The sequence below is a fragment of the Danio rerio genome, chromosome 8 (genome assembly GCF_052040795.2).
Source record: "Danio rerio strain M-AB ecotype USA chromosome 8, GRCz13ab, whole genome shotgun sequence".
In the NCBI taxonomy this organism is placed as follows: domain Eukaryota; kingdom Metazoa; phylum Chordata; class Actinopteri; order Cypriniformes; family Danionidae; genus Danio; species Danio rerio.
In genome coordinates this window covers 42,354,975-42,379,521 of record NC_141028.1, presented here as the reverse complement: position 1 = coordinate 42,379,521, position 24,547 = coordinate 42,354,975, and the positions used below count along the sequence as shown (strand labels likewise).

The 24,547-nt window shown below is 36.0% G+C and overlaps 1 protein-coding gene and 1 long non-coding RNA gene across 2 annotated transcripts in view; one reads left to right on the top strand and one right to left on the bottom strand.

Moving 5' to 3' along the window:
• Window positions 1–900: 900 nt before the first annotated feature.
• Window positions 901–24,547, bottom strand: part of adrb3a (adrenoceptor beta 3a) — a 39,095-nt gene continuing 15,448 nt past the window's right edge. Inside the window, 1 exon segment of the mRNA NM_001128335.1 lies at window positions 901–1,714. Coding sequence (NP_001121807.1) covers window positions 1,687–1,714 — 28 coding nt within the window. The 3' untranslated portion in view covers window positions 901–1,686.
• On the top strand, window positions 20,285–22,070 carry LOC147835749 (uncharacterized). Its single transcript, XR_015498304.1, has 2 exons — window positions 20,285–20,362; window positions 20,522–22,070. It is a non-coding gene; the product is annotated as an uncharacterized LOC147835749 (long non-coding RNA).

The following is a 24,547-nucleotide window of genomic DNA, read 5'->3' as shown; positions in this document are numbered from 1 at the left end:
CTGCTGATTGGTTAACACGACGCAAATGTCTGCTTAAGTTCAGATTTTTTCGAGCGTTTAGAAAACAGATGACTATGACACAGTTATACCATAGACAAGTTTTGAGTAAAGCTCAGAGTATTCTGTCAGATAAATTCCATCCTATGAACAATGAGTTATTATCTTTTCTCTTCTGGTATTCGATGTAGAACTCCTATTAGTAAAACAAATTGGTTTAAACTTTCATTTGTCCCATCAGCTGTAAAGTTTTTAAAGTTAGGGTAGACTTTGTATTGTACAATGTGCTTTTGTGTATTATGTGTAACAAGCTTGTATGCTGCAACCAAATTGCCTTCTGAAAAATTAATAAAGACGTTTAAATTCATTTTTGCATCAGCAATTCATTGTTATGGAAAAAAGTAATGACTTGCTTATTAATTTTTACTATACATTAACTTAGGCACATTCCTGTTTATGAGAGTGTTAGACATTGACTTTAAACTCATTGTTTTAGTCTCACAGCAGGTTACACTGAGGGTGCATTTTCAAAACAACAATGTACTAAAAAAAAAAGATTTACATTTGCACTTTTAACAGCTGAATGCCCGTTTTACAAGAAACTTGCCTAAAATATTGCATGTCAGTTGGTGATGATTATTCGTAAACACCATGTGCCTTTGGCAATACAATTCTTTATTTATTTATTTATTTATTTTTTGTTAAGCATATTATTGCAAATATCTAATACACAAGCCTGACATCCTCATTTTTATTTTTCATTTTTGTTTGCACAAAAATGAAATGGATTAATTTTTCAAACAGTTGAAAGGCTTTTTTAAAACTTTTTCAAAATGTGATATTACCTGTATGTCCATGCTGATGTGTAAAAAAAAGACAAAAAAAAAACTTTACTTAAATATAGTGTCATATAAATGTCCCTTTATTTACACAGCAACCAAATTAGAGGGTTCCAATTCAAGTTATTAAAACTTTCATTATGCTATAAAATATTCTTTAAAGTTTCTTATCATTTTTTTTAAAGTGGGAAATCTAGTAGCTTATACTGAGGTGGCTGGACTGGAAAATTCAGTGGACTACTGAAGTGTTAACCTGTACAACTCAAACATAACGATGTGGCAAGCATTTGATAAATTCACAGCTAAAATATTGGGAGTAAAATAAATAATAATAATTTAGCACATGAAATTGTACAAAATCTATACTTTTTTATGAAAACACACACACACACACAGAGACACAGAATGTGCATGGAAAGTCTTTACAGAGCAACTGTGTCCACTTGACATTTGAAGAAGTCCATACTCAGAACATAGCACTAAAAACACATGTTGGAGGACCTACAGGTCTAATTTGTTTTCTGCCAAACAAACTGGACCAAACTGGGCTGAACGCGATCGTTCCAGTTCGCTATGCAGTTCTCCATCTTATACTCCTTCATGAGCAGTACTCGTTCTGTCGTTCTCTTGTGTTGTTTGATTTCATTCTCTCAGCGTTTGTCTCTCTATGGTCATATCTTTTCACTCTTCTGTGTTACATTTTTGGAGCTGGCTCCCCTGATGGCTTTATAGATGTTTTGCTGGGCCCTTGTGGTCTCTGCCGAGGAAGTCCAGCCAACTGTGACGTAGGTCAGTTCTTTTCCCTGTTTCTTCCCTTAGTGTCTTTTTCTTTCAGCCATGCTTGGCACTCTCAGCCATCCTGCTCCTGAAGATTAGAGCTGAAAAACAAAATAAATAAATAAACAAAAGTATGCAATTGTTACAGTTTTTTCTGTCTTACAATTATATCTTGTTTTCAAAATCCATGTTTGACAATCTGTTGCATGCGGCACATTCCTTCTATTCAAATGTAGGACACACTAAATTCAGGGTGACTTCAATAATAAATTAGAGTTGTTTTTATCATTGCGGTTTTTAAAATGAAAAAGAAAGTTTAATCCTGACAATTCTATTTTTATACTATAAAATTACCAATACGTTACAACAAAACAGTATAGAGTTTCCTAAACACAAGTAACAATGTAAAAATTGCTGGGTTCCACACAATTTCTTCATGTTGTCACAATGACACAAAATGATTAAGTGAAGTAATTATTATTATTATTATTATTTTATAAATTTAAGTGGATTTGAACATAAAACAATTAAGTTGTTTTTAAAACTTCTGTTGTTTTTGAACTTTAAGTGAAGTTTATTGATAAACTAATTTTTGCGATTCCTAGGCCACTATAAATACCCTAAGTTCTATATTACAGCCATCTTTGTTTTGAAGAATCCCCCCTTCCACCCCTACTCCTCCTCCATTCCTAGATGGGTGGCATGGTGGCCCAGTGGTTAGCACTGTTACCTTACAGCAAGAACGTCAATGGCTCTAGTCCTTACCAAGCTGAAGATTCTGTGCAGAGTTTACACATTCTCCCGGTGCAAAAATAACGGCACCATCTCTTACCAACTCCAACACCAACTCTCTCTCAGTTATCTCTTAAGAGTAATCGCTATCTGTTCATTAGCTACTACAGCAGGGGAGTTCTCAAGATCTACCTGAGCTGAAACTCCCCTCTCGCCTTGCAAACAAGAAGGAGCCCCGGGTTCGATGATCTTATGAGCTCAGGGCTCTCTACCGGGACAACATGCCAAACAAGCTTTATAATCAATCATCAGCTAAGTGTGAACTCTTGAATTAAGTAATTAAATAAGTAATTTGAACAAGCAGCAAAAGTCAGTTGTTTTTGAGTGCAGCATAATTAAATTATTTCTACATGTGGTACTAGTGGAAGACTAAGGAGTCCTAAAATTGATCTTTGTCATCATAGGATTTTTTTCTACATTTACATTATAATTTGAATGTTTGATCAGCAGTGGTGGAAAGAGTACTAAAAAACCTTACTTAAGTAAAAGTAACATTACTTGCCAAAAATGTAGTGCAACTAAAGTAAAAGTATCTGTTGTAAATATTACTCAAAGTATGAGTAAAAAATGTATACATACTCAAGAGTAGTGTGTAGTGAGTATTACGCTGCAAGAAACGGATGCATTTACATGTAATTTGTGGATGTGTGTAAACGTAACCTTCTGTAGTGCATTTAGGCTGCATTTATTTTATTATTTTATTATTTTTTATTTAATTTTATTTATTTATTTCTTGATAGTCAATTCCGATTTTGTGACTATCCAATTTAATTTTTTTTGCTTACATAATCTTTTAAAAGTGACTCTATCCAATCGTCCGCATTTACACAGCAAAGGCGCAATGAGCAGGTAAAAAAAGAGCAGGCACTGACTGACAGCTGATAATGAAAGAGTGCTCTTTTCTCTATTCCTGTATGTAATCTGTTCGCAGCTTTTGAAAAGCTGTTTTACTATAGTTTATGACAAAAATGTTCTCATTTGTCCATCTTCTTTTGATATATAGGCTTTTTTTTAAACCTTTAGGCTTCTTAATGTAATGTCCATGGAGCGATTTATGCACATGATGTATGAACTTGTTTTATATCAGTGTATATTGGTTACATGGCGGACATTGTGCTCTCTCGCTCTTGTTAACAGGCTTAAATACCTGTGCTATATGACAATTTAAAAGATAAAGCTGTTAAAGTCCTTGTGTATGAGATTTAAGGTTTGAGACTCTGCTTAAGTCGGTTCTGTAAAGTGTCAGACTTGATGTCATTAGCTATGGTTTTAATGACGCGCAACTCGCATTGACAGGTGAAAATCCGATCTACCTGCTTACAATGCTGACACGAGGCCACAGATCAGATTCATGTCAGATATATTTTCACATATGAACAAAGCCTGAATCTGATAGTAAATCGGAATCCATGTGATTTGTTCCTGCTTACACGTGCATGGGCCATTTCCGATCTTTGCCACATGGGAGAAAAAAATCTGAATTGAGTCACTTGAACAGCGCAGTGTAAATGGTTTAGGTTTAGGTTTAACTTTATTTGTCCCCGAGAGGAAATTTGTCTTGGGCATAAAAGGTGCTACAACATTGTCTAAACAGACAGAAAAAATAAATAAAACAAAACAATTAAGAACAAACAGTTAAGAACATACATTGTTTACAGAATAAGACCGTATATAAATATAAATATATAAAACACAGAACCCAGTCAAGTGCTAGCGTACTGCAGGAGCAGTGTTATTGGTAGAGTTCAACAGTTTTATGGAGGTAGGAACAAACGAAAGACTCAGTCTATTAGTTTTACACATTGGCATTCTCAGTCTTTTTCCTGATGGTAACAGCTGATATTCACTGAAAATGCGGCCTTTATTATTGCCCTGAAGGCAAGCAGCATCATACGACATTAATATTAGGTTGTGATGTCAGGTGACCAAAATTTAATGTCTAGCCAGCGTCTAAGGACAAAAAAGTGTTGATGCCCGAAAACAGCGTCAAATGACAATGATATTTTGTTGATTTTAGGTTGTGTTGGAAAGTGACCAAAATCCAACATTAAGCCGACATCTTAAACCAACCTTATATTGATGTCAAATATTGACATTTATTCATCTGGTATGGCCACCTAAATTCAACATCTGATATCTGACATCATTGTGGCAACGTCCAAACAACATCAAGCTGTAACATCATTAGATGTTGATATTTGGTTGATTTTAGGTTGGACATTGAGGTTGACCTGATGTTGGGTTCTGATGTCAACCCAAGTTTTATTTTCAAACAAAATGCAACATACCCATGACCTTGGTGTACAACGTCAATCTGATGTCATTACCCCATTTTGGTCATCATAACATTCGTCATCTATTCATCAGTGACATGCATCTAAACAGTCTCTGGATCAATGCTTGTATCAATTTTGGACATCTTCTTGGACACTTTTAATGCTTCCAAACAGTTTGCTGCAATTATATATCGCTCATGTCATGAGGTAGTTCATTATGATACGATTTACCTGTGTGATTTGATTGGACAGGAATCACAGGACTGATTTTTCTAATCCTAATAGACAAGAAAAAGTAAAGTATTGACTGCAGGTTGAAGGAAAGTAGTGGGGTCTAAATACTGATACTGCACGAAAAAATGTACTCAAAGGAAAGTAAAAGTAAAATTTTTTAAAACTGCTTAGTAAATTGCAATTCCTGAGGGAAAAAAAAAAAAACTACTTAATTGCATTAGTTTGAGTATTTGTAATTTTTTACTATACACCACAGCTGATCACTGATGTGATCGGACTTTGTTTAAAGTATTTTTAAATGGGTGATTGGATAAGCAAATAATTTTTTTCTTCTTCAAACTGAATGATGTTCTGAGTCTTGTTTTCAATGATATATTGTTTGTTTAATAATTTGGTTATTTATATGTTTAAAAGATTACTTTAAGGCTGCATGGTAGTGCACCGCAAGAAGATCACTGGTTCGAGCCTCTGCTGGGTCAGTTGGAATTTCTGTGTGAGTTTGCATGTTCTCCTCATGTTTGTGTGGGTTTCCTCCGGATGCTCCGGTTTACCCCACAAGTCCAAAGACATGTGGTATAGGTGAATTTGGTAAGATAAATTGTCCGTTGTGTATGTGTGTGAATGAGTGTGTATGGATGTTTCCCAGTCATGGGTTGTAGCTGGAAGGGCATTCGCTAGGTAAAACATATGCTGGATAAGTTGGCGGTTCATTCCGCTGTGGCGACCCCAAATTAATAAAGGTACTAAACCGGAAAGAAAATTAATGAATAAAAGAACATGGTAGAAGAGATTTTTCGAAGTGCATTGATTATGTGGTTGTTTCAGCATGCATAAATGAAAGATGTACTTTCACGTATACAAAATGGAGAGACATTTCGAAGTGCATTGAATACACAGTTGTTTTTGGTGTGCATAAATGGAAAATCTACTTTGACGTAAGTTTGTTTGGTATATGATGAGTTGAACTAAAACAATTATTGAATTAAAGTATTGAATTTAAAGCTTTTTTGTTTTTGTTCTTTCTTTATTTAAATATTGATTTCAACCCAAGCTCATTCTGAAAACGTAGTCCCGCGGACATTTCTGGAGACCGCAATTTTTGTAACCAAAGCTATGTATGGCAGCATTTCATTTTTTTAAGCGAACGCTACGGGGCGGTGTGAAGCCGTTCCTCTTCGTGCTCGCCGGCTGACAGCTTACCTCCGTGTGGAGGGCTTTCCCGCCACAACCAGTTTGTCCAGTTAGCTCGTCGTGTATGTTGGCCACCGGGTTCGAGTCCGGGGAAGAGCGGTTCCAGAAATCAGGTAAGACAAAAACAGAATACAAAAAATAAAGTGAATGAGTTCGTAACAGGGTGAGAATGTGGTGAAATCTGAAAAAGTGGTCAAAATCAGACAAGGGCTTTTCTTTTTCTGGACGGCTTTTGTAAAGCGTTGCTTAGGTTTAGGGAAGTAAGCGTATGGGGGGCGGGCGGGCAGGTCAATCGGTAAAACCGGTTGGGTTTAGAGAAGGAGGAGGAGGAGGGTGGGTCGGCCGGTCAATCATTCAGTCAGTCAGTCAGACAGACTCAACAGCGACCTTCGGTGGCTTTACGCAAGAAACGTTCGAGTTGTGAAAAAGCGCACACAGCATTCTCTCGTGGATTCGCGAAAACAAAAACTGCACAAATACGCACCTCCCAGGACGTATTTTGTGGTCTCCAGAAACGTCTGTGGGACTATGTTTTCAGAATGAGCCTGGGATGATTGATTTGGTTGATTGAAATTTGATTTGGGTTTATTTGATTATATCATACAGTTGTTTTATTTTATTTTTTTTATTGAATTATTTAAGTAACTGTAGTGTTTTACTCTGGTGCCCAAACCCATTTTATCAGCCAAACACCACTACAGAGCATTCTGAACATTCTTTCAAAATCATTAAAAAAAGCAAAAAGTCTCCCAAGTATTTGAACTTTTGTTTAAATGCCAGAATGTGAACTTGTTGTCCTCTTGAAGTGTCTTTGCTCATGTCTCATCTTGCCTGGGGCAGCAATTGAACTAAGAGTCCAAACTAGTGCCCCCTCATAAATGTGTGTGTTTGACGCTTCAGGTTGGTGGGTAATCTGTAGCAGATGGTTGAAATGCTGCCAATTAGAAATGAAAAACGGTTGGGTCCGTAGCACTAATAACAAAAGAGCATATGCATCTTACATTGCCTGAGTAGGTTTTAAACCAGTCGATGACATGTCTTGGTCCCATTCAACTGTCACTTCTCCCTTGCTCAAATAAAGACAGGCTGGCTGAGAGATGCTTTTGACATTTTTATTCTCTGTCATCTCATGGCACCCTCTCGTTAACCTCAACCCAAGATCTTCTTCTTCTCCTCCACTATTTTCTTTTGCTCGAAATGCCTGAGATTCTGATCCTATCTTCGCTACTGTACATGTCTCCACAGGAACACATAAACAATACTGAGCATTTATGTGCTATCTGAGGGAAGAGGAAAAAACAAAATGAGAAATGTTCAGAGAACCCGGCCCACTGTTCGATCCTCAGGGGGCAACATGACGGAATATAAGACCACCAGACGCATTTCCGAGGTAAAGTGTCTTGTTAAATAATTGTCAGTTAGTCAAGTCAAAGCCAGCTTTATTGTCAATTCAACCACATGGACGGGACATACAGAGAATTGAAATGGGGTATACTGTATGCACATGGTCTTTTAATTTTAGACATCTAGCCTCAGCGCTTCCAGTGAACTGTCTTTCCATAATAAAATTGCCACGTTTAAGGTCTTATTTCTTTAGTGATCTTCAGTGCCTAATATATATACTATATAAAATGGGTCTCAGACCGGACAAGAAGCACTGCAATAAATTCCATTTTCTCCTTTAAAATATGACAGTTTATTTACATGCTCTATCATCTCATTTTACGCTTGAATAACTAAATGAATGCTTAACTCTATTTAACTGAATGCATTGTAATTACATTACAACATCAATGCTGTAAAAGGAACCTCATGAAATTGAAAATAGTCACATTAAGCTTTCACCAGAAGTTTATGATTGGCTGAAAAAACACTAGCTGTGCATTTACCCCATTGCTTTATTCTCAGACCTTAGCTGCATAACAGATAATATTAATACAAAAAGTAGGAGTTAAATGGCATACCAAATGTATAATAGGGTGACGTGATTGCAGCTAGATTATTTAATAACTAAATATGAATTAATAACTTAAATTTATGTGATCAACTATGGTTTACTTATGTTTGGTGAATCTACAAACCAAAATGTGGCTATAAGCATGTGTGTACTGTTGACATGTATTTAAGAATGTCTCTACCAGATTCAATTATGCTGTTATGTGTAATGTTTAACAGATCACATTGTTATTGTCAGTATACAAATATTTTAATTATTTTCTCTTTTAGTCAAAACCATTTTACATACAGGCAGGTCCATAAATATTGGGACATTGACACAATTATTACATTTTTGGCTTTATACACCAGCACACTGGATTTTAAATGAAACAAACAAGATGTGCTTTAACTGCAGACTGTCAGCTTTAATTTGATTGTGTTTACATCCAAATCAGGTGAACGGAGTTTGCATATGTGCCTCCCACTTGTTAAGGGACCAAAAGTAATGGGACAGAATAATACTCCTAAATCAAACGTTCACTTTTTAATAGTTGGTTGCAAATTCTTTGCAATCAATTACAGCCTGAAGTCTTGAATGCATAGACATCACAAGATGCTAGGTTGATGACCCTGCTCACGCTCTGCCAGGCCTCTACTGCAACTGTCCGTCAGTTCCTGCTTATTCTTGGGTGTATTTATTAATGCACTACTCTTTTATCTCCAGGAAAATATCGGAGTTCCTATTCAAAAAAGTAATAGCAGTTACTTTGTTTTTCCATTTATTGACGGAAAACTGTCTAAACCACATGTTGAGAAAAATCAAAGAAGAACAAATGCGTCATGCATGACATGGATACACGAAACCTACAGTACAGTAGTTCAAGCTTAATGTGAACAAGTATTTGCTCATCTGATTTGCACAAAAACAAATTTAGCATCTCTTAACATGAGGAAAATCTCTGAAATGCAAACTCGGAGCAGTCATTGCTAAAGATGGTTCTATTTTATTTTCATGAATCCTATTCTTTATGCAGTCCAGGAAGGCGACACTGCTGAATGGTTTGTGTGAGTGTGAGTTTTGCCCTCAACCATACAAATGTGAATTTCCATTTCCTTCACCTTATGGTTTGCTTACTTCACATTTCACATTTTCAAACAGACGTAAATTTGTCAAAAATACAACCAATATAAATAACTTGACAAACAAGCATGCTCAGATGTACTTTATTGTTTAAGACAGATAAACATACAACCCCAATTCCAAAAAGTTGGGATTTGTGTGTGTGTGTGTGTGTGTGTGTGTGTGTGTGTGTGTGTGTGTGTGTGTGTGTGTGTGTGAGTAAAATGCCATAAAAATCAAGAATATGAGATTTATGAATTCTCTTTTATTTTTTAGTTAATTGATAAAAATATATTAAAATAATTTGTTAAAAATGTCACAGACCAAATGTTATATTTTGTAAACATAAACTATTTTTGAATTTGATGGCTGCAACACTCTCCAAAATAGTTTGACAAAACCAAATTACAGTATAAGGGAAATAGTTATAGGACATCCAAATTAAAGAGTTTTTAAACAGTCCACAATATGCAGTTGAACTGGTGATAGCTAAGGGTTTTAAATTTGGTATACAAAGAGAACCTTAGTCTTTGCTAGAAACATTGAATCATTGCTTATGATTTTTTTTTTTTTTGAGAACTCTTATTTGAAAAAAATAAATAATCTTTTTAAATGCAAAATCCCAAACAGTCTTTCATCAACTGATACATACAACATTGTGAAATGATTGAAAGAGAAATCTGCTTAGGGCAAGGCAGAAAAACTCAGCTTAATGTACTTAACATTTTGTACTCCACTGCCTTCAGATGATATTGAATATTACAATGCTGCATTTTTAGTTAAATGTTTTTAGTGGTACTTCAAAAAAGTTATTGAACACAGGCTGCTGCATCATCAAGAAATGCAAAGTGAGTCTGTTACTTTGGGAGGAAGCTATGTGTCAGTTCTGTGCAGTGATGCCACTGTGTTCTCAGGGCTGGACCTAATCTGAAAAAACGGTTCTGATAAGATACGTTTTTTTTAAAATAAGAACTTAATGTCCAATAGGACCATCAAAAGTTTTATGACGGCCATATACAAAAGCAAACATATGTTATGCTTCAGGAAGCAGCAGAACAGTTCTATTAAAATAAAGGAATATGTTGGGAGTGTACCATACCTGCTAACATTTCTGTTTATCCTGGAAATCTCTCGTATTTCACACCAATCTCTCGCCACTCTCCCATTTTGTTATTTCTCCCGGGAAAATCCCGTAATTTTTATAGCCAGTCTAGTTGTGAAAAATCACTTTTTGTCCATGTTTGTCAGGTTGCCAGATCTTGTGAAGCTCATCACCTCAAACAATTGAAGAAATATTCAAATCTAAAAGCATTGCAACATACATTACAACCCAATGCTGTTGATTTCTGCACAAGTAGTAGATGGGGGATTTGAATGGGGGCAGCCCACACACACACACTGGTTTTCCAGAATGATTAAGACAAATGTTGGCAGGTATGGAGAGTATAGAGTCATATAATACCAACAAAATGATGTCTTTCATGGAAGTTTATAATTTATGATAAGTCTCATTCTGCATGTGCTACAACAGTATGGGTTCAAAGTTACAGCATGAGTGTGATTAACTGGCGTGGATGCAGTCCAGATCTGTCTTTTATTGAGAGTATATGGCTCATCATGCAAAAGAAAAATCAGACAATGATGATTACTGTGCATCTGAAGTTGCATCATGTCAGATTAAAGAAAAAAAAAGTTTCTGAAAGATAAACAATTAGTATTGTCCATTTCCAAACCAATAAACGGCAGAAAACGGTCAAACTACCTGCTCTACAAACAAGTGTGTTCATGACAATACAGACAAAGCAGAATTATATGATAAGAAAATATAAGTTTGCAACATCAAGCAGCATAACCAGCTGTTTTCAACATCTAAAATGAATATAAGTGAATGAGATCAGAAGCCTCAAGCCAAAAAGATTCAAATGGCTGCGCCTGCTTAGATGAGGTCAATAAATACATAATTTAATGGTCACTTTGGTCAATTAATTAAAAATTAAAGAGCATTAACAAGTCATATTCTTGATTTTATTGCATTTTACAAAATAATAATAATATAAAAAAATTATTTCACATAGCACAAGATTGTAATTCATTACTTTTGCTTTAAACGTTGTGACATTGCCACTAAGATATTACATAATTTATTTGAATTAAGGATGCTCATTTCGGTTAATTTTAATAACAGATTAATATAAAATTGTATTTAATTTAAAAAATAATAATAATAATAATTGATATGTCTGTTTTGTGTCTGACACATTAAATATTATATTTTAAAATACTGATTGATTTTAACATACAAACATATTAATAACAGAACATACTAACAGAGCATCTTTATGCACCTGCAGTGTTTCCAACAGCGCAGAAAAAAAATCATAAACTAAATAAAAAGAATAAAATAAATAGGCATGCTAGATATTTTTCTCTTAAATAACAAATTTAGAATAAAAAACAATCTTTTTTTTATCCCAATCATTTGTTTTTTGTGTTCCATCAAATAAAAATAGCAGGCTACCTATTAATTAAAATATGCATTTAATTATTACACTATTATTATTATATGATTTCACATTTTTAATATGAATCATTATTTATTATAGCCTATTTGTTGTGTTTTAATTCTCCAGGACAGAACAGGACAGAGACGATTAACATCAGCACTGGTTTGGCATCAACTCATCTGTGTCAAACTGCAAAATTCTTCTTCCATATTGCTTATTTGGCAAATATGTCTGTAGGCACGTGTGGTTGCATGTTACTGTGAGTTAACAAACATGTGTTGTACTTGCACATTAAGGGGTCGATCACAGTGATCGGGCTTTTCCGTTCCAAAAAACGCGAGGCGCACGTGCCACACTGCCAAAACTGCTTTTTTTGTCACTTGAAAAAAAACTGAATCAGCTGCATATTGATTGTGTGCAAGTGTTGCTGTCTATGTTGTTATAATTGTAATATTTAATAATTTTGTGAAATTTAAGATTTATATAGTATACTGTTCTGGCTAAACAGCGGGCACTAGCCTCCATCTTTAAAATTTCTCTGTAGTCATCTTGACAACACAAACACTGCTGCTCTGGAACGAGCAGTGTGCAAAACACTTGCAGGCGTTAGTAAACCATTTAAAAGATGATCCTCTCAACGTAAAAAGAACGTTCGCTGTGATTAGCCCCTTATGCAGCAAAACTTTAAAAATATGTCAAATAATATTTTTAATTGTTTAACTGATAACATTAATTGGTCAAAAACACACTTTCGGTTAATGGTAAATCAATAATTTAGAGCATCCCTAGTTTGAATACAAAAATGTCTGATGACAGAGTGCAACAGCTAATGTCCACATTTCCCCCATTTTCTTTCTCCTTAGTAAATCACCCAGCCTCAAGACAAGAGTTCAATTGTTCTTCCTTGAAGTATTTCTGCTGAATGATAAAATACAAAACGATGGATAAAATACAAAACGATAATTTTATGCATTGAAAAAATATATTAATTTAATAGGTTTCATTAATTATTCAACTAGTTTAACTACATCCACTTTAAGCATTAGCTTAGTTTTTTGTATTATATTTCACTGAATTATAAACAAGGACTTTATATACAATATGATTAAAGACTCAAAAAAAAAAATGATTAAAGTTCAAAAAGTCTGTTTTAAAGTATCTAAACAACTTTTAACAACATGTTTTGTATTTGACTGTTCCTTTAATGATTTTTAACCTTGCAATACCATCTGTTTTTATTGCTAATAGCATTTTAATATTCTTTACCACATCAGTGTTTTAACACTTTACATCAACACTGAACCATTACTAAAGTTCCACTGCAATCTCAAAACTAGGATAATAACCATGATTTATTATCCAACTAGCTACAATACACAATACATAGCACTGTCCTTGGCCACCGTGAGCCTCATCAGCCGGAAGCCTATATTTCACCATAGCTGCAGAGGTCAGGGGCAGCTCAGGCTTGCTTCTGTTTTGAGTTTGGCCAGCGTTTCCAGGTTAGTCTGTGAAAGTCACACTGGGATATGTTCCCATCTATTCAAATAGAGTGTATTTAGTTTAAAATATCTTTCTCTGAGTAAAGGTAGATGGTTATGTTGGCCATTTCTAGCACTATTTTGGACTCCGCTTTATTTGGAAAGGAGGTCCAATAAAATGTCAGATGTAAAACACGGTCAACTTCAGTGATTGATGACCTGAAAATATTTTAATCACGTCTGGCCTTGCTGCCATGCCTATAAATGCCACCTGGAACACGTTTTAAATTTCTTCATTTGTGATCTTGCTAACTCAGCTTGAGCTGTTCCCTCCTGTCACGCGTCCACTGTTGTTTTTCTTACAAAGCTATTCATTAAGATAGAGAGCTTTGGGAGTTACCTGACACTTCAGGGGTCGAAGGGGTCTGTTATGTTATAACTTCAAATTGTGGGGTGTACTATTCCCAGTGTAATTATTACAATTAATCATCTAATGTATGTCATGGCATGACTGCACCTTTTTCCTCTCCAAATTTCAAATCTTCACTATTATTTTATTCTGCTGGCTGTGTCCACTTATCACAATTGTTTCACGGTGCCACTCAAGTTGTCACTCTCACTCTGTTATGGCTTCTTTCCTGATTGCATCATAAAGAAATAGCGGAACAAGGGATATTTTTAACCTTTGGATTCTGATGTGCTGAGAGAATCTGCCACTTCTGTTTTTGTTGCCGCCATTTACATGTGAGAGAAATGATAAAAATACTACATAGAGTTTAGGCAGAGTTTCATTTAATTTTATTTTACGTTTCTATTTTATTTATACGTTTCTGGAGATTGCAAATTATGGAGCCAGACGTACGCTTGGCTGTATATCACTTTTAAAATGAACGCTACAGGGTGTAGTATTATGCTGTTACTTTTCCTGCTGACTAGCTGACCGCTTACCTCCGTATGGAGAGCTTTTCCGCTGTTACCAGTTTGTCCAGTTAACTGGCCAAGTAGGTTGGTAGACGTGAGACGCAAAGAGGAGTTAACCATGACTACATGGTTCAAGTCTAGTGAAGAAAAGTTCCAGAAGGCAGAAAAGACAAAAACCGAATACAAAAAAATAAATAAATAAATAAATGAATAAATAAATAAACTAGTAAAAAATAGGGTGAGAATGTGGTAAAATCTGAAAACATGGTCAAAATGGACACTGGCGAGAAACCATCTGCAAGGAGCGTACAGCAGAGCCCACTGCAGATGGAAAGCCACTCATGGTGTGTGAGCCATTGCCATCGAGAGCAACAGAGTGAAACACCACTAAACAGTAGGAGCTCAACTGGCCGTCTGACCAGGTGTGTGAGTCGGCAACAACACTAAATGTGGGAGTCCTGGTAGACATAGAGGGACCGAGCATGAATCCCGCCCACCTACCCACAGCAGAGAGCTTTTTCTTTTTTTGGATTGCTTTTTGAAATTGTTGGTTGGGATAGAAAAAGTGGGTAGGTGGGTTGATGTGTGCTTTTTTAAATACTATTGGTTGGGTTTAAGGAAGGAAGAGGGTGGGTCAGTCAATCTGTCAGTCAGTCAAACAGTTAGTCAAACAGTTAGTCAACAGTGGCCTCTAGTAAATTTACGTGAGAACAGCAGGTGCGAAAGGCACTCGTGACAGAAATTTGAGATCTTAAAAATCTTACACAGTGGCCTCTGGCGAATTTGCGAAAACAAAAACTGCAAAAAATATAAATAAAATAAAAATAAAATAAAATAAAAACATAGCTCCTGGGACAAATTTGACCGTTTCCAAAAATACATATAGAGGTACATTTTCAGAATGAGCCTGGGTTGTTTGTTTCATAATATTCTTAAATTGACTTAACATTTAAAGTACAACTCAGTGACTGTTTAATTTTAAAGACAAACTATTCTTTAAGTGTGTTGTTTAAGTTAAAAATGACATATTTCAAACTAAAAACACTTTGCAGTAAAGTTCTATAAACTGCCATTACTTAATGTAATTAACTTACATTAACACCATGTTGTGTGTAATTAGTTACTGCATGCTGTTTTTAGTTTGTTTTTAGGTACATTAACTACAGTTATTTATACTTGCCTTAAATACTCTATTAAAATTTAACACTTCTATACCAATTAATTCAGAAAAGCAGAGTAATAAATGTACTGTAAATTTTGCTGAGTAATTACTTTTTTAAGTAATGAAGAACAGTCTTATTGTTTATTGAGACAATGGCCCATTATTCTGGAAGACTAATTAATTAAGAAATTACTTCATTATAATATAAAGTATGACAGTCTTATTGTTTATTGAGACAATGGCCCATTATTCTGGAAGACTAATTAATTAAGAAATTACTTCATTATAATATAAAGTATGAATTCAGAGAAGCGGCGCGTGTGTGTGTGTGTGTGTGTTGCTACAGTAGTGAACTTTTGTGGATCATCACCTTTTATCAAAGTTGTCATAAAACTATCAAACAATACCCATTCTTGTGTATAGGACAATCAATTCATTCATGCATATGTTTTGTGCAGCGGATGCCTTTCCAACCGCAACCCAACACTGAGAAACACCCATAAACTTTTGCATTCACATACATACTCTACGGCCAATTTAGCTCATTCAATTCATCTACAGTGCATGTCTTTAATTTGTGAGGGAAACCAGAGCACTCAGAGAAAACCTACGCCAACAGGGGGAAGAACATACATACCATGAGTGCGCATGCGCATTAGCTTGGGCAACATAAAAATAAGCAGATTTTGTTTGATTTGAATGTTTAGAAACTAAACTTATGAGACAGTTGTTGTTTAATTTTGTTGGTGGTTCCAAATATGTCATGTAATTGTAAGCTTGGCGAACAGTTTTGGAGTATTTGATGTTTCCCTATTCAGAAAAAATCCTCAAGTATACTGCCCAAGAGGCATTTCAAAGATGGCCACTGAGTGAAATGACTTGCCTTAAAGGGACTTAGGTATTAGTTCATCTATTCAAACTCTCCTTTAATTTGTTAACTTTGTTTTTAGGTCACATACACAATTTTCAATAGAACCTCAACAGAATTTTAGGCAGGATTTGAAATGTAGGAAATTTAGAACCAACTCCTCATTCTAGTCCAGGGGTCACCAATCTCATTCCTGGAGGTCCGGTGCCCTGCAGGGTTTAGCTCCAACTTGCCCCAGCTCACCTGTCTGTGTGTTTCAAATACACCTAAGACCTTGATTAGCTTGTTCAGGTGTGTTTGATTAGGGTTGGAGCTAAAATCTGCAGGGCACCGACCCTCCAGGAACAAGTTTGGTGATCCCTGTTCTAGTCCTTCCACATACACTGTTTGCATTTTTAAAAGCATTTATAAGAACTCAAGCATGGTGACATTTTAAGATTTGTAATATGCATGTTGTTCAGTTAATTCTAAAAATTAACACACTAAAATAGCAACTTTGACCACACCTTTAAAACAAAAAGACATTATAAAGCATAATTCTGTCACATATGCTCTCTCATATATTGTTCTCCATTGAGTTCCACCTTGATTTATGGCAGTTAGCCCTTACTTGCCATAGTGTTTCCAGTTTAGATGAATCACAGTCATTTATTTAGCACAATACCTGTCACACACAGTGCCTAAGGGGAAATGAGGTCGTCGTTGTTATAAAATGTAGACCTGGATCGGAAAGCATGATTTATATCAGGCTAAATAGAAAGATTTAGCTTGTACTTTGAGCGCAATATCAGTATCCTGCCATTTATCAAATCTGTCTTTGGGTATCCAGAAGGCCTTTCATGTAAAGTGCATGGAGTTAATCTTATAGATGCTGCATGTGTGTGCGTAAGAAACAGCAAAATCCACAACAATGTCATTTTAGTTTCTCATGAGAAATATTTCCATGACATGTTTCCTGACAGGCATTGACAAGTAACACTGTCCAGAATGGGAGAAAAAGACTTTCTACAATTATCAAGGAAGTGCGTGTTATGCTGGGAACTATATCATGACAGGAACGGGTGACACTTTTTTTGAGCATTCAATTCAGATAAAAATAATAATAATAATAATAAAAACTACATGATCTAGCCTGAGCGAGTTGGCTCTAGTTCTGAGATCATGGCAATTCAGCTCCCACTTGTTTGCTTTTTATCACAGACACATCAATCTCTTTTGTCAAGAAAATTTGGTGTCATTAAACAAAATGTTTGTGTAGTCTGTCTGAGTAATAAGATGCTGTATTCTGATTATGTGCTTCCATGGATGTAGTTCTATCTCATCATTCAGCAAAATGGAGTTCTTCCAAGGCTGATTTCATGCGCCAGTACCAGCTGTACCAAATGGTTGAATGAACTGAAAGTCATAATGCGCCTGTTGTCCATCTAAGTTACCCTGTTTAACCATAAATTAACTGTTAAGGCTTCGGGTCAGAGTTCAGAACACTAATATTATTTCAGCCACTTAGTCAAACCACAGTATTGGCATGGCTAAGGAAATGACCTCACAATCAACAAATGTTCTCACAAAGTTTTATACGCTTTTACACTTAATCTATTAAAGGAATCTACGAGAATGGGTTTATTCCCAGCAGACAGCCTTTTTAAATATGACAAAACTTTTTGCAAAAAGTAAGTTTGTTTACCAAGATTAGTCAGGAGTTTAGCTAAAATTATCAAATTTCAGAGTTGTTTGACATATGATAGCTGAATGACACAGTTTGGACAAATATTTTCACTTAGCCCATATGTCAATCCAGTTTGAGTAGTAATTACTCAATCTTTGCTGCATCTTGGTATGGCAGAACAACAGAAATGCCCTTTGACCCCAAGAGCTTACCCTTTAAAGGCATTCAGCATTTTTTCCCTCTAAGTTCCCCTTCTGAACCGAACGATCCCTTACTGATTTAATATACTATATACCTCTGAGATAACTGTCACAAGCCAAACTTTAAAAACAGAAGGGCTTTACAGGGCAGAACTTTGAGGTTTTCACATGCATATTTTACCTCATAAAATGTCCTTTTCTAATGTACCATTATGACCAAATCAGAAAAACTCAGATATAAGTTTTTATTCAAATCACATATAAGCTACCAATAATACAGACATTTGGTGATCTCCAACAATAAAATCCAGGTCAGCGTGAGGAAGGTTTAGATGTAAATGTCATCACCTTATAAGCAGTCTATAATCCACTACTGCTGCTGGCCACTGACTGAAAAATCACACTTTATCATAGCTGTAATAAAATGTGGCACAGGGGTTAGCAAGATGGGAGCAGATGCTCTCTCTGTGAAAATAAATTCACTCTTGCCTATCATGAGAAATCTGGAAATGCTGAGATTGACTTTATTACACAGCTGTTTTGGCAGAATGCACGAGTGGAACACTCTAAAGAAAGGAACAGAAAGATCATCCACAACTGGCTTAACAAATCATGTCACCAAAGATTGAATTAGGTTCTGAGGTAATGACTGCTGAAACTAATTTTGGTGAAATAATTATCATATATATATATATATATATATATATATATATATATATATATATATATATATATATATATATATATATTAGGGATGTAACGGTATTAGAATTTCATGGTACGATAATACCTCGGTATGAATGGCACGGCACGGTATTTATTGAATAATTTACAGGAAAAACAAAACTAATGAAAAGACTCGAAAAAAGTGGCAAAAGTGTTTATTTACCTTAGCACTGAACATATTAATCACATACAAATTAGCCATCTATCTGTAAGTTTCGAAACAGGAACTTCAATTTTTCAATTTTTTTAACAAAAAACTATTAAACCATATAAAAAAATAAAGTTTTTATTTAGTATTGTTGAAAACTCATCACATTAAACATTTAATTACTCACTCAGATAGAGATGGGTTTTTTAAGTAAAATTATCATATAACTATAATCTGGTAAAAACTGGGATCTCTGGGCATTTACAATGTCCCCTGCAACAGAAAAAAAAAAACCTCTCATTTGGGACTGAGGTTTCTGGGACAGAGAGATATGATTTAGCCAAGGTTGACAGTTGTGGGTAACGTTGTGCATTGTCTTTCCACCACTTGAGAGGACAAGCCATGAGTGAGATAGAGGTCTCTTTGTGGTACAAGTCAATGTCTGCATCAATCTAACAAGTGTGCTATGTTCTGCAGTCCCCATGACTGTTTTTAGTCGTATTCCCCGACTTATATTTCACCACAGTCTGGCAGTGCCTGCATACTGTTTTTTTTCTTTGTCTGTCACCTTTTCTCCTTTTTCGTATCATTTTAGAAAGAAACCGAAATGCTTCCACACATCCGATTTAAAACCCGCTTTAGGTTCGATCATTTCAATTTCTTTCTTCCCCGCTACTAGCAACACACTCCATTTCCGGATTACTGGATCTGTAGTGACAACAGGCCGCAAAGGATGATGGTCACGCCTAGGCTGATGGGAATTGTAGTTCCCGCTACCTCCCATTCGCTTTATTCGCCTGAGCAAACTTTTCTCAGAAATATAGTTTTATTGAGTCATCCGCCTTTGGTAATATTGAAAAAAATTACTATTGCGGTATGACGGTATTTACAATATTGTTACATCCCTAATATATATATATATATATATATATATATATATATATATATATATATATATATATATATATATATATATATATATATATATATGTACAGTGCTTAGCATATATAAGTACACCCCTCACAAATCTTCCAAAATTTGGTACGGTACCGATTGCTAGTTTCATTCATATGATTCAATCATATGAGAATGACTTTGAGGAGAAACCTAAACAACGTAACTCACAAGAAAAAAAAAATAAACATAAGATACAGTGCTCAGCATATATAAGTACACCCCTCACAAATCTATCTTTTAAATTCATATTTGTAAAAGAAAACTATACAATATTATATTTGTGAATTTACCTTAGATTAGTCAGTACTTGTCGGGTCCTGTGTTCCTCTGTGTTTGTTTTTATCATGTGACCTTCACCATGTGTTCCTTTGTTCTGTTTTCCCGCCACCAGTCAGTCTCATGAGCATCACCTGTGTTCATCCCCTGTGTGTAATTATTGTTATCATGTCCCTGTGTATTTATACCCCTTAGTTTCATTTAGCCTTTGTCTGGTATTCTGTCTCAGTTGACGTCTGTCTACTTTGATGCTTGGGTTTACTCCATGTCATTTGAGTGTTCTTCCATGTAAGTGTTTGTTAATAAATCTACATATTTGATACACCTGAGATCCTGTGCCTTCCTAAATTGAACCCAGGCGTTATGCAATACCGGACCAAAGAAAAAAGTTTGCTGCGTGTTTTCTCTCTCTCTCTCTTTTTTTTTAAATGGTCTTTTTGCCCCCAGTGTTTTCTTTACCTTCCCCTTATTTACCCCATGGACACCATCTACACCCTCGAGTTCCTCATCCTGATGATGAAGCAGGTGGAAAGCAGCCTTGGACCAGATGGACGGATTCCTGTTCCTGGAATCCAGCTGCCTGGATAACGTCTAATCCAAGATGGTCCTCGTGGCAATTTCATCGCCTATGTGGAATGGACACTGGCGAGGAACCCATCATCAACTTGTCAGTGGTACTTCTGACCCTCTGACCAGCCCAACAAACATCTGCAGAGAGTGTACACCAGAGCCAACGCAGATGGAGAATCACCCGTGGTTTGACCCATCACCATCGAGAGTGACAGAGCAGAACACCACTAAACAGGAGGAGCCCAACCGACTGTCTGACAAGGTGTTTGAGCCAGCAACATCGCTGAATGTGGGAGTCCTGGTGGACTACAGCAGCTACCCACAGCAGAGGGTGAGCTGTCACTGAACCTGGGAAAGTCACACCCCGTCCGCTGTACCCAGACAGCAAATGTTTTATTCCTAGCTCCAGGGAGCTGTTCCCAGACAGCCTTTCTGTCCTGTTGCTCCCCGAAGCATCCCACCTAACCCACCCTCTTCACCTCTGCTTTTCCAGTGCTGCTACAGTCAGCCAGTACCCCAGCTCACCCTCCAGCTTCGGAGGTCTCACCAAGGGCCTGACTACCTGTACTGTACTTGTCACCCGACGTCATCTCCTCTGCCCTCCAAGCTACGGACTCCACCTCGGCCCTCTGACCCAACGGCTCTGTTGGTTCTTTTCTCCCTTATCTCCACCGTGGACCATCAGTCCACAGGCTCCACCAGGCTCCCTCGTTCCTTCAGCTCCACCTTGGTCAATCATTGCCCTGCCTCCATCTCTGAACTACGCTCCTCCAGCTGCGCCTCATCACTTTAACATGCTCGCTCTGGCTCTACCACTGTCAATTCATCAATTCGGTCACGTAAGCCGTCTACTTCACCTCGGCCCTCTGGTACCTCGTCGTCACCTTCGCCCTACGGCTCTCCCTCTCCTCCTTGGGCTTCAGCTGCGTCGTCTCCCTGGAGTCCCCTGGCGACCACTCCTCCTTCATGGTTCCTCCCTCCACTGACTCCACCCTGGAGCCATCCTCCTGGCTGTGTCCTGGGTCATTGTCCTCCTTCACCTTCCTTCCTGCCTCCTCCCTCCTGTGACTCCTCACAGGACATCTCCTTGCCACACCCTCCAATTCCTTTTTACAACGACAATTCCAATTCCTCAGGTCTTGTGTTCCTTTGTGTTTGTTTTCATCATGTGACTTTTACCATGTGTTTCTTTGTTCTGTTTTCCCGCCACCAGTCAGTCTCATGAGTTTCACCTGTGTTCATCCCCTGTGTGTAATTATTGTCATGTCGCTGTGTATTCATACCCCTTAGCTTCATTCAGTCTTCGTCCGGTATCTGTCTCGGTTGATGTCTGTCTACTTTGATGCTTGTTTTCACTCCAAATTATTCCTGTGTTTTTTTTTTTTTCATGTAAGTGTGTTAATAAATCTATGTATTTAATACTCAAGGGCCTTACTAAGTGAACCCAGTTGTTACAGCACTGAAGCCAAATCTGAGCTTATCTAACAAAATAACTCATGATAACGGTCCAAAAATTAGTGCATCCAAATTTATATCTAATAGAAAAATATTAAATACCAATTTAAAAAAAGAGAAAAAATCAAGAGTAGCAAAAAAATAAAAATATAATTGTCATTTTGTAGGTTCTATTTTTTATTTTTTTTGCTTTAATTTAATTGTATTCTTTCAATTTCTAAATATGTTTAAGATAAATATTATTTTAAGAAATGTATCTGTTGAAAAATTGTACAAGAGCATGCACATTACTTTAACTGGGTGCTCAGCCAAACAGCAAAAATGCAAAACCAACACCAAAGCTCCAAAAATGCCAATGTATTAAATTAAAAAGGCTGATACAGTAATTGTATCTGTTTAATAAATCTGTTTTGTTATAGATGCACCAAAATACATTGTCTATATTAATTAAAAAATAGATTAAAATGTTCGTTTTCAAAACAGGTTACACTCAATTAAGCCGAGCACTGTACATAAGAAGAAAAAAGGAAATAGTAGGAAATACTGTAAAAATATTCTTGCTCTCGTAAAAATCACACACACAAACATGCGCACAAACACAAAAAATGACACACACATTATATATACATGCACATGGTAACACTTTAGTCGGTGTTAAAAAGATTTCCATGAAACGACAAACCATGAATATGAATGTGATTGCATATGCATGACAACTGTCATTAAATGCTGGTGTCATTAAATGATGATTTTATAAATGTCTACTGACACTTTTAATAAGTTTTTTTTTCAAGCCAAATTCAGCCCTATATAATTGATCATGAAAATAACACAGTTATAATGTCCTTATGACAATCATGTTTAAGACAGATTTATGACAAGTCATGTCTTCCTGGTAATTTGAAGTTGTCATGCCATGTACATCTCAAAATGTTATCTTTGCATTTAAAATGGCATAACTGAGCAAATGACACTTAAATTATTATTATTATTATTATTATTATTATTATTATTATTATTATTATTATTATTAAATACAGTTGTCATAGTCATGCAGAAACTCACAGAGTTACATGTCAGTTCGTGATTATATAGGTGCCTTGACAGTCTTATGAATACCCTTTCAAATAATGTGTTACAATAAACTCATATCATTTTGCATGGTATGTGCATGTCAACTGAAGCATTCTTGAACCGCAAAAATTACTTTTTTTCTGTTGTTCTGTCAATGAAAGTGACACATTTTTGAAATGCTAACAGCATAGCAAGACACGGACCATGCATGCTAAGCACTCAACATTTTTTAGAAGCTCTGACAGTTGTAGACACACTCACAGATGAGCTTTTTCAGAATAGTATGGCTTTATTTTCAATGACGAATTAAATTGTTTATGAACAAAACTACTTGTACAAAACTACACTGCTTATGCTCAGATTTTCTTGTGCGCTCTTAAATAAACTACAGGCAGTTTGTGCGTTGTGTTCCTTCTTTCTTTTGTGCTTTTGCCCTCCAGAAATCCTCATGTTAAATTTTTTATCCCAATAATTATTTTTTATATTGATACACTATTGATTAACAATATACAAAATACTAAAATACTTTTACATATTAATTATTAATTACTTATTAACTATGATTTCAATGTAACAAACCATAGCATTTTTTTGGCTGGACAATTTTGGCTACATAATTGATATACAAATATATAAATAATTTCCACATTATTGGCAGTGAATAATTGAGAGCACGCAAAAAAAAAAAAAAAATGCATATGAGCAGTGTATATTTGAAAGTAAAAAGGAAGTTTTGTGGAAGAACAAAGGAAATTGGTCCGTGAGCAAGGTTTGCATGGTTGTATTACATGAATGCGTCTTGTAATAGTGCGCTCACAACATTTTTCATAGAAAAATGCCATAGGAGCAACACTTGTGTTTCTACAGCTTAAAAAATGCTTCGGTGGACACATGCCTTAATTCTCAAACTATTAAATCCCAGGCTCATTCTGAAATCATAGCCCTACATACATTTCTGGAGAGGTCCAAATATGTCCCAGGAGGTACTTTTTTTGCAGTTTATTTTTCGCGAATCCACCAGAAGCTGCTGTGTGCATTTTTTAAGATCTCAAATTTCTCTTCGCGTCTGCTTTTCTTGCGTAAATCTACCAGAGGCCCCTGTCGACTGACTGGCTTACTGACCAACCGACCGACCAATGTCCCCACCCATCTCCTTTCCTAAACTCAACCAATATTGTTTCAAATAGCATCAATTAACCAGCACCCACCACTTCCCTAAACTCAACTGACAAGTGTTTTGAAAAGCAATCCAGAAAAATAAAAGCCGCCTGATTTTAACCACATTTTCAGACTACATTCTCACCCTGTTAATTACTTGCTTATTTTATTTTTTGCCTTTTGTTTTTGTTTTATCTGCTTTCTGGTATCGTTCTT